The 12,012-nt window shown below is 35.3% G+C and overlaps 1 protein-coding gene and 1 pseudogene across 1 annotated transcript; one reads left to right on the top strand and one right to left on the bottom strand.

Moving 5' to 3' along the window:
* Positions 1-244: 244 nt before the first annotated feature.
* LOC132604119 (pre-mRNA-splicing factor ATP-dependent RNA helicase DEAH7-like) lies at positions 245-3,676 on the bottom strand. The gene has a single exon (XM_060317465.1). The coding sequence runs from the start codon at positions 3,131-3,133 to the stop codon at positions 446-448; it is 2,688 nt and encodes an 895-aa protein (XP_060173448.1). The 5' UTR covers positions 3,134-3,676; the 3' UTR covers positions 245-445.
* Positions 3,677-5,149: 1,473 nt separating this feature from the next.
* LOC132602555 (probable E3 ubiquitin-protein ligase ARI2) lies at positions 5,150-9,242 on the top strand (annotated as a pseudogene).
* Positions 9,243-12,012: the final 2,770 nt, after the last annotated feature.

The following is a 12,012-nucleotide window of genomic DNA, read 5'->3' as shown; positions in this document are numbered from 1 at the left end:
ATAAAATTCTTCATAGCTACAAATTAATCATCGACCTAAACAAAAGCACGCAAGAAAGAGGTTAACAATCACTTGTTTGCACACTTTCGACAAACATCCAACATATAATCTTTAAATGTGGTCTGTACCTTTTTCTTAAACTATACAAGTTCATTGTCGACCTAAACAAAAGCACAAACAAATACTTATTAACATGTCATCCAGCGTTATATTTATGGAATGATCTTTTTCTAATATTCTTCAATGGTAAAAAGTATCAAAAATAACTTGAACAACAACAAATCAAATGTAGATTTCTAAAGAATTTAACACATTATCCAAAACAGCTTTCTGAAAAGTTAATCTAAACAAACGAACTTATCCTAGATATTGTTTTCAAAAAAAATTATTTCTTTTTCTCTTCTTTTGGATTCTTTTTATGTTCTAGCATTGACGTATCATAATCTTACACGGAGAAAAACATTGGCCCCAGCTCTGCCAACCACTGAGGCTCCACAGCTGTCACACACTGCATGTACTCCTTTGTCGTCAAGATTACCTCATGATAAACCACATAATCAGGAGTGTAACCCGATCCATAGAGAGCACTTGTGGGATGCAGGTTACAAGGCATTCCATTCCTGCAATTAACGTATTCCCCAATCCCCTTCAGCATAGCTGCATTATGGAAGTATGCAGAACAGATTGCTTTCCGCACAACATCCCAATCAGGACCACAGTAGGTGAGCGGAATTTTGAGTGTCTTGAGTAAGTCCAACAATTGGGATCTTATTTCCCTGGCCTTGCGCAGACCTTTTACCTGTAAAAAGTGGTCACTACACCAGTCCCCCTTGTATTCATTAGCTTTCCATTGTTGGTAAACATTAAGCAATGTAAGGTGATCAGATTCTGGCACAAAAAACTTTTCCCTAGCAGCATCACTTTCCTCTTCCCTATCCTTAGGTCTATAGAAAACTGAAGGCACTGAAAGCATAGAAACAATTGTCAGAACCTCATTTAAGCATTTTAGTTGTTCCCCCATCAAGAGCAGTTTGGCTAGGGGAGGGTCCAATGGGAACTCCACAATTTTCCGGCCAAGGTCAGTTAAATCCCCAACATTGTTAAGTGCACCCAGCACCCACAACTGATACATGGAGTTATGGATATTATCCTGAGGAGGTGGGTCCATAAAATCAAAATCCAACAAGTTCTGAATATTGAGAGACTTGAGCAGCAAAACCACATATGCGAGATTCGTCCGTTGAATCTCTGGCACGGGGCTTTGCAGCATCTCATTCTCATATGCATTCTCTGTATAAAGTCGGTAACAAGTCCCTGGGCCAGTTCTACCAGCTCGACCAGCACGTTGGTCCGCGGAAGCTCGACTAATGGGGAACACTTGCAAAGCATCCATGCCTGTACGTGGATTGTACACCTTCATTTTACCATAACCTGTATCAATAACGTGGAAAATTCCATCGATGGTCAAGGATGTCTCAGCAATATTAGTAGAAACAATGCATTTGCGAGCCCCATCTTCAGCTTTCTGGAAAACTTTTGCTTGCAGATCAGCAGGCAATTGAGAGTATATAGGAAGAATTAATAGCTTGGGCACTGGTTGCTTTATTGATGAGGTAAGTTGTTCCATGCGCTCTGAAAGTGCATAACAGGTTGCTTCAATCTCATCCTGACCAGTCAAGAATATGAGTATATCTCCTGGTGCACCAGTAATATGGATGGTCATGGCTTGCTTAACTGCAGCTTCGACATAGTCTTCACATGGGGTTTTACTATAAGATACTTGAACTGGAAAGGGTCTTCCAGATATGTGAAAAATTGGTACACCCCCAAAGAAGTTTGAGAATTTCTCGGCATTGAGAGTAGCAGAAGTAACAATAAGCTTAAAATCACGCCGCCTAGCCACAACTTTCTTGAGAATGCCAAAAAGGACATCGGTGTTAAGTGATCTCTCGTGAGCTTCATCCATTACAATCATACGATACTTTTCAAGATCGGGATCTTTAAGTGTTTCCCTTAAAAGCACACCATCAGTCATGTACTTGATTACAGTACTTGGCCCAGTAGCGCCTTCGAAACGAATAGCATATCCAACTTTATCACCAATGTTAGTTTCCATTTCCTCACTGACTCTTTTGGCAACACTCATTGCTGCCACTCGCCTCGGTTGGGTGCAACCTATGATGCCATTATTAACTGTATAGCCGTCTTCATGCAGGTACTGTGTTAGCTGTGTTGTCTTTCCAGAACCGGTTTCTCCAATAATTACCACCACCTGATTTTCACGAACCACCTGCAATAACTCATCTCGCACAGCGAAGATAGGCAGATATTGCCTTTGCTGTGAAAGTGTTTTCGATTTTGTAAAATCGCTTAAGTGCTGAGAAAATCTGGCTTCTCCCTTAAAATCAACCTCACCATCCTCACCCACTACAGCATTATCCGCATCATCCTTCTTCTCTACACCAAGGATATCTCCGAGTTTCGATCCAGCTAGCTCCCAAAACCTTTGACGAGACTTATGCATCTTTTGTTTTTCGTGTATTTCCCTAACAAGAGCTGAACCTTTACGTGAAATTATCGCCATATCCGACGTAGGATCCTTTATTGGCATAATCGGTGCCTCAACTTTCTCAGTGAAAATAATTCTCCCATCCAAAAAGGGAGGCTTTGCATCATGAACACGAAGAATAACTTTCCGTTCCTCCTCATCATTAAACTCCATTTGCATCTCAGTACCTCTAACAACTCCGGATCTCAAAAGCTGATGATCCTCCCAATATTTTTCCCTACTTACCTTTTTCTTATCCTCATTAGGCAATGTACTACCTATTTCAGAGAAACAATTTGTGTTATGTTCTCCATCATCATACATAGTATTTTTTGTACTAAAATTATTGCGATTTGCAGGATATCTAGAAGTTGAAGATCTTACATATGATGGCCTAATTGGAGTTGGAGAAGGAGCCATAGTATCCCATAGAGAAGGCTGATAATTATGTCTACTACTAGTATTGGAGTGAAAACCATGAGATGTTCTTGGTGTCCTTGTAGAACTTTCATGTCCACTTCTTTTTATTATTCTTCCATCACATGAATGCTCTTCCCTGCTGCTTCTCTTTCTATCCCTCTCCATATATGTAATATGTTCCTCTTTGAGGATAGCAACTCTTAACCTGTTAAACCACAGTAGGTTTAATTTGAATAAGAACTCAGTTATTAACTTGAATTCACTGTAGAAATCTACAAACTTCAAATCCTGAATCCACTTCTATAAATCCGGAGGACCCTGATTGTGATATTATTAAAATATTAACTTGAGTTCACCGTAGAAATCTATAAACTTCAAATTATTGATCCGCTTTTATAAATCAGGAGGACACGCTTGATTGTGAACTCAGTTATTATTAAAATATCAACTTGGGATAAAAATTCATAAATTTCAAATCTTGAATTCGCCTCTGTAAACCAGCAGGTCTTCTTGGGATGAAGAAGGAGGAGGGGAAAGAATTCAGATTTTGGGTTCTTATTGGAAAAAGAATTGTGTGTGTGTATATATAGGTGTTGGTTAATTGGACTACTTTCAATTCCTTTTAGTTCTAGGAATCATTCACCTTTCATCTCCATGTATATTTAGGGGTATTCATTTTCAAATACTTCAAATCCTTCCAGGTTTGGATAATTCTGTCGGCTCAATAATGTTTCTCACTACTTTAGTGTGTTTTTAATTGAAAATACAATCCTTAAATTATACGTGGTCTCCAAGTTTTGCAAAATAAAAGCAAATTTTAATCCTTGGTCAGCAAGGATCAAATTTGTCCGCTTCATCAGCAAATATTTTTGACATGTCTGCGCCATATGGTATGACCCCACATTATTCGCATTTTTGCCGAGCAAGTAATTAATAAGTAGGCGTTTGGCCATATTTTAAATATTTTTTACTTTATTTGGAATTGAAAATAATTATAATTGTGTTTAGTAATACTTCATGCAATGAAATTATTCACTTTATTTCGAAAAAAAAAATCACTTTTTTCCGGAATCAGCATTTGGCCATGGGAATTCCGAATACAACTTCAAGTTGTATTTCGGAATACCAAAAACTCAAAAAACTTATTTTTTAAAAAAATTCACTTTTTCATTTTTTTACAACTACATTTCACCAAAAACTACAATTTAAAAAACTATGGCCAAACACAACTCCAACTCCAAAATTCCAAAAAAAATGATTTTTTTTTTTTTTTGTATCTATGGACAAACGGGGCCTTATAATAATATTCATGCTCAAATTTACTTGAAGTACAACTTCAAAAGTGAAAAGTAAGTATATATTATAAGATGTTTTCCAAATTTGAAGTATGATCGGAATCTTCATAGCCAAACATTAATTTTCAAATAACGTGAAAAATAATTTTAAAAAAATTAAATAATTTTTGTGGCCAATTCAACCACTTTCTGCTCCTTCCAATTTTAGGAGTCCTTTTTTTAGGTTTATAGAGTTTTTTTATTTATTTTCCTTTTCTGTATACATAATTTTACCTTATATAATTTATTTATTTTGTTTAATTTTAATTATATAGGCAAACACAAGCTACTCTTCCAGGGTCTTCATCAGAAACGTAGCTTTTGTTTCGAAGAGCTAAATTTGCAACTGCTGCAAAATTGAGTCTCCAGGTTTGTGGACCACCAAATTCTCTTTTGTTTTTAAGCAAAAACATTTAATATTAGTAGTAGTAGTAGTTTTACGTCTGACTTACTCCCTCCTTTCCATAATAAGAAGTGTCACCTCAATTAATTTTTTTTGTCCCATAATAAGTGTCTCAAGACATAAATTAACTAATTTTTTCAATTTTAACCTTAGATAATAAAATAACATCTAAAAAATGATTAGAAAAGTCATATAGTAATTTGGTATTGTTGAATTTTTAATTTTAAAAGGTTTACTTTTTGTGCATGTTCTAATCAAAAGGTAAAAGTAGTTTAGTTTTATTATATAGGGATAATTTGGTAAACTTCACAATACATTATTAATTTCTTAATATGCGTGTTTTTGGCTAAGGTGACACTTATTAGGGGACGGTGTGAGTATTACTTTTTATTTGTCTTCTATGAACTTTTTTACTTTCTTGAAAATAAAGTTGTAACACTCAGTATGGAGGACTGTCCGTATGAGAGCAGTGATGATGAATGCTATAATCAAGTATACAATGACGACGATTATGATTATGATGTTGAATCACTTGATGGGTATCCAGAAGTTGAAGCAGAGAGTACTAATGCAGTCTGTGGAAAAGCTCCTTCATGCAAGGTATGATAAACATTAAGTATTGTTTTCTAGTTTTAAAAAAGAACAGGGTTACTATATCAATTATCATGTTTTATTTTTATGACGATGGTGGTCAAGCCAGCTTGCACGCAGCTCGACTAATTCACCACCTACTTTGTACTAGTAGCGGAGGCAAGATTTGAAGTTTATGGGTTATGATTCTAGCCCTTTAAGCTATTAGATTCTAAATTTATAATTTATACATATTAGCTGGATTATTAAGCCTTGTCTCTGGCTCCGGTCCTGCCTCCGAACAGCACAAGTAGCAAGTTCCTCTGGGCTCTGTCCACCAAGGGTTGAGCAGATGGAAAAAAACTCTTTTGCGGGAAGCTAATCTTGAGACCTTATGGTTCTCCTCCCACTTTATTGATTACTAGGCCACACCATTGGGCGGTAGTTATAGCTATATCATGTTTTAGTTCTAACTGAAAGAGTTAGAAGCTTAATGAGGTAGACCTAAAATCATATGTATAGAAGTCATCTCATTGAGTTTTGTAGACCTAGGGGAAAATATGGCGAAATGGACGAAACAGAATCTATATAGGCGAACACGATTAGTTGGGACTGCACATTGTGTTTGCTTCAAGTCCAATTTTCGATCGGAGTCTTTGGTCTTGCCAGAGACTTATATGCTAGTAGATAGTGTAGAGAACTTCTAATGCTAGAGAAATTAAACTATTTTTGTTAATAATATTATTGGACTGATATGAGAATACATATAGCTGACCCCAAATGTGAGCATTAATTTTCTACTCTAAGAAATTAAAAGATGAGTTCTTTGAAGTACTGAATACTGCTAGCGAAGTGACTGTATGAGGCCTAGGATAGAACTACTTATCAGGGAAAATATATATATAAGAAGTCAGCTAGTTCACTATTGAATTGTGTGTGTTAATCTAGCTAGTTTGTTATGTAAAGCAAGTAGTCTGTTATTTTGTTATGTACTTTTGATTTTCTTATATTCTTTAAGCATGCTTAATTTTTTCTATTTGCAGGTAATCAGGAAGGAGTCCCTTTTACCTGCAGAAGTGAGCAACTTAGCTTTTTTCCAAATAGGGATAATATAATTTTAATTACTCCCTATTCAAAGCAATAGTTTTAATTAACCTTGCAGAAAGAAGAGGTGCAGAGAGTGATGGACTTGCTATCTCTGAAGGAACATAATGCACGGACTTTGCTTATTCATTATCGATAGGATGTTGACAATATCCTCGCGGTGCTTGTTGAGAAGCTGGTGTGATACTGGAAATAAGAAAAGACGAACATTCTTCTTCCTATCTGCCCACTCATGAAGCTGAAATAACATGTCGAATTTGCTTCAAAGATGCCCTTGCCTGCTGAGAAGACGACTGTAATGGACTGCGACCATAGGTTTTGCAATGACTGTGAGCATCTCTTTTATGTCTTGTCCCCACTAAATCAATATACATTTACTCCTCTTATTCAGGATCCCCCAGTGATACATTTAACGGTACGATATGTTGAAGGGGGTCGGACGGTTTGTGTTTGGCTTTCGCGTAAGTCTGCTTCCCATTGTCCAAGAGGAGATGGGCTAGATATCCGCGATTTAGGAGGCCAACCACTTCTAGCTGTAGGGCCATTAAGGGTTGTAGTTCATTGTCCAAACAGTTGACTTTTTCTGTTTGTACATAACTATGGAAAGCTCATTGTCGTTTCGAGCTACCTAACTAAGAAATAACTTATGATCTCAATGCAATTGTAATGGCCGGCGTCAATAACATTTTGAATTTGTTTCTGTAACTAGCACGTCGTGAAAAGTTAATTAAAGAGCTAGATTGGTGCTTTAAACTTCATGGTCTTGTCACTAGCTAGATCGAACAAATGATGGTGTAGGCTACAAGTTGCTTAATATTAGTGCTTGTATTATGTAGGTTGGACGACACATTTTGTTATAAAGATAAATGAGGGTCAGAGTAAATGAATAACATGCATGGCCTACAAGGGCAACGCAATATGTGATGAAGGGAAGATAAGGGATCTCGTTGCGGCAAAGGATCCTATTTTGGCAGAGAAATTTGATCGTTTTCTGCTAGAGTCATATATTGAGGACAACAAGAGGGTTAAATGGTGCCCTAGTGTTCCTCATTGTGGAAATGCAATTCGTATTGAGGGTGACGACGACTACTGTGAGGTTGAATGTGCATGTGGCGTACAATCCTGCTTTAACTGTTTATCTGAAGTGCACTCACTTTGTTCTTGTCTGATGTGGGAACTTTGGATGAGCAAGTGCAAGGGCAATTCGAAGACGGTAATTTGAATGAGTGAAAATGTAAACCATTGCCCAAAATGTCATACACCTGTGCAGAAGAATGGGGGATGCAAACTTGTAAGATGTAGATGTGGGCAGCATTTTTGGTGAGACTTTATCTATGTTTTAACAGTAGTGTCTTATATATGTACACTTCCAATTAACTCTCCTTTCTCTCTCTCTCTCTCTCTTTCTGTTGCTTGTCGTTATGATATTTATGCACAATTTGACACTTGTGGCAGCTACGTACAAGGGCTAAAGAAAACGATCGATGACAAAAAGGATCTCTTGTGCTATACGCAGTATTATGAGCACTATAAAGCTCATGATTTTGATTCATTGAAGGCTGCAGCAAATCATATGAAGTGAAAGTTACAAGTAAAATTGTTGAAACTTGAAGCACGGGAATTGCAATCAAAGGACTTCAGCTGGGCAGAAAATGGACTTAATAGACTCCTTCAATCGAGACGGATTCTCGCGTGTTCCTATCCAGTTGCATTCTACGTTTTTTGGTAAGGCGCTGTTCGCGAACGAAATGAAACCAAAGCAGAGGGAAATAAAGCAGAACATTTTTGAGAACCTGCAGCAGCAACTTGAAGCAAATGTTAAAAGGCTTTCATTGTTGTTGGAAGAGCCATTTGTTAACTATCCTGAAGATAAGCTTTTAGAGACAAGAATGAAGATCATCACTCTCTCTACAGTAATTAACAACCTCTGCATAAAGTTGTAAGTATGCTTTGCATTACATCTGATATATAATTAGATATGCAGTTTAGATATGATAATCTTATGCTACAGAAGTTGTTTACTTATTTGTTGAAACTCAATCTTGTTAAGGAAGCACGTTTATTCTTTGACAAATGACAGTAATGTATGTAGTATGTGTTAGGGGTGTGTGCATAAAGTCCCACGATTAGTTGAAAAGAAACAAAATCTACTTATAAGGGGTTGGATACTCTTAATAGTGCTAGTTCTGTCGGAATAACTGTAAGAGTTTGGCCAAAAGCGGACATGTCACACCATGTTAGAGTATTTTTGGGTTATTTTAGCCAAACAACTGGTACCAGAGTAAATAGTTCAGCGAGACGAGTATGGAGATGAAGTAGGGACCGGCTTAGTGCTTTTGCCCGTCTACGCACCGGTTTGCTACCTTTACTTATAGCTTCAAAGACGCATACACAAAAAGAAGTCAAAGGACTTTGGTGTCTATAAACTCCGTTGATGTGGGTGACACACAGTTAATCTCCAAATTAGCCAATGAATGGTGATAGGTCATGTGAAACTTAGTTGAAGGGGGAGATTGCTAGGTTTGTCTGAACAAAATCCTATATTGGTAGCTGGAAAGAAAAGGAAAAGGAAATCACTTATAAGGTATTCGATACTTTAAATGGTGTGAGGTCTTTTGGGGAGAACTGCGCGAGCATAGCCCAAAGCGAACAAACTCACACTATGTTAAGAGTTTATTTTGATTGTTTTAGCCCAACAGTATGTACCAAATGAATATCCATCATAAGATTTGATTTTTGTTATATTTTTTGCAGGTATGATTGTATGGACAGTGATTTGCTAGTTCCTCTACAAGAGGCAACTCATACCATAGCTCACTATCGATCCGAGGGAGTGGATAAAGCATCAGAACTTCCTAGTTGACATTCTACCAACAATTGTGGTGTAGATACACGTAGAGGCAGATTCAGAGTTTAAAGTTCATAGATTCCTAGAGTAACCTGAAGTTAATATGCAGTAATAATTGGGTTCACAATCAAACATTTATAGATATATACACAGAATATGCAACAAAACTATTGGGTTCTTGTGAACCAGCATGTTACTTTCTGGATCGGCCTCTGGATAAACACTTAATTTATTTTATAGTGAGCACTCTCACTTAGAGGCATGAAAATATATATGCAGGTTGTCAGTTGTCTTAGCTTATTCTTTTTGTGCTAGAAATTTATGCTAGAGGGTTCGAATTACTACTGCATGCATTCGTGACATTTGGGTGAATATAGTCTCAAGTATATAATTTTTTTCAACTATATATATAGTTCGAGTTGAAGATAATGTTAATTGCACCCCTGCCACAAGGTGGATCAATAACTGACAGTTGGAAGATTAATTCAAAGTTGTAGTAAGAAATCTGAATTGTTTAGAGTTGATATTTGTTAGTTTCTTTAGTTCACTAGTTTTACGAGGCTCGGGCTTAACTCCAAATATAAAAAGTAATATTTTAATTAAAGAAATATAATTTATGTTGGTAATAATTAAACTTCAAATAAATATATTTTCAATATATAAAAGCAAAACTTTAGTTTCACTCCTTTAATATCTTAACTTTCATTTTGATGAAATTATTTACTTCAAATTAAATGCGGAGCCATAATTTGAAATATATGAGTTTCGAATCCTAAATTTTTAAGTTATTTAGTTCTAAGTTAATAATTTGTACATATTTAATGAACTTTTAAGACAAATACAGAATTTGGACCAAAGTACTACCGAATCCGATCAAATCGGCAGCTGACACTCTGATTCCGCCCTACTTCAAACTCATTTTGTGTTTAAAAGATTAATTTTAGTTAACCAAACAAGATATTTTAAAGATAACCTGATGTTAACTGATAATATTGTCTTTATTTTAACATTTTATGGCATCATTTAATATTTTTAAAACTATCTGAAAATCATTCTTGTGCTAATCTTAATAAACACATATGAGCTCATTAAAGTATGAATATAAAGTAAAAGAATTTTCAGAAATTCTCAAATTTCATAATACAAATATAAAGTAAAAGAAAAGCCTACATGTAAAAATCTATAATAAGCAACAAAGGAAAAACGAAGAAAACAAAGGGCAACAAGAAGCAAGAATATCTAGCGAAGAAATGATTATTTTTTAGGTTAATAGATAAGATCAATAGAAGAAAGCAATAAGGAAAATAAAGTGCAGCGAATGGAGTTGTTCCTCCCTTAACCAGAGTTGTCAGGATCGACCCTGGGCATGAAAAAATCCTTGGTAGGAACACTTCCCTTGATTGGGTCCTATGCGACGCGAGTCTGTATTAGGCGAGCTCCAATGCAGGTATCGGATACCGAATAGAAAATAAGTAAATAAGACAGAATGTTCGACAACTTTTAAAAAGTAGACCATAAGAACAAAAAATAAATTTGACTTTAAAAAATAAGGCTAGAATCTAGAAGTAATTAATTGAAAAGTTTGAAATTTTTTGGGAAAGTTTTGTGAGGACTACAAAAGCCCTTTATTGTCCCTTGTATATAATAATAGTAATGTGTAAATAGGGTTTGCAGTTAAATGAATAGACGTTATTGTTTCTGGTAAGAATGTGTGTTGTACTAGTAAAAATAAAGTTATTGCTAGCTATTTTCTAGGGTGAAGAATATTACTTTGTTGAATTCCAGAAAACAGTATGTTGGTATCCATGTATAAACAATTTCTGAGGAAAAACTTTTACGTCTTTGTCAAGTAAAATGCACGTTCAAACACAATTTCAATTATAAAAAAACAGTGCATGAAATCTTAAGACGATAATAAACGAAATTAGAGCTCTTGGGCATTCTTTTAGAATAAAGAGGGATGGGTCTAGGTTAAGTATTAGGTCAGTTTTGGAAGGGGTTGGATTCTAAATTGGTCCAAATTCTTAATGTGTTTTAACTATATTTTAAAAATTAAACTTATTACATCATTAAATCTCACCCAGAAAAATACAAAATTCAGTGAAGATGACAATTGAAGTTAGCTAGGTAAAATAAAGTAATTTTTAAAAGACAAAAAGAAAAATAGATGACTTAATGATCGATTGCCCGAGCTGAATAACCTACCATCCGAGCAATCAACTTTCAAATTACTTAAAAGGTAAATGTAGCTACTTAATTACATTAAACAGAAATTGACATAAAGAGCATCAAAAGAATAGCCAATAAATGTACAGTCACACATATCTATAACGACACCCGCATATAACAGCACCTCGCTATAATAGCTAAATTATTTCGGAACTGATTGTTTATGTTGTATTTTACTTCTTTATAACAACATTTTACATATAATAACAACAACAACCAACTTTATAAAAAGATGCTCTTTGTAAAACTATCCCTCATATAACAATTATTATTTTTGGTAATATAATAATAACCATCTTTATAAAAATAGAATATATATGAATACTAATAATAAGTGCAGAGATTTTGGACAAATATTTAATTTGATACTTTAATATATTATATTTAAGGAAATTTGCAGGATTGCCCTTCGCTGGGGTGGTCTTTAATTTTGTCCCTCAAAATGGTGATCTTTAACTTTTGTCCTTCAGTCAGAATTTGGTCCTTAAAGGCAGAATTTGCACGTGGATAGAATTTGCAAATTTATGCCTTAAGGCAGAATTTGCATGGGCATAAT

This window comes from Lycium barbarum, chromosome 7 (assembly GCF_019175385.1).
Source record: "Lycium barbarum isolate Lr01 chromosome 7, ASM1917538v2, whole genome shotgun sequence".
In the NCBI taxonomy this organism is placed as follows: Eukaryota; Viridiplantae; Streptophyta; class Magnoliopsida; order Solanales; family Solanaceae; genus Lycium; species Lycium barbarum.
This window is presented reverse-complemented; position numbering and strand designations above follow the sequence as displayed.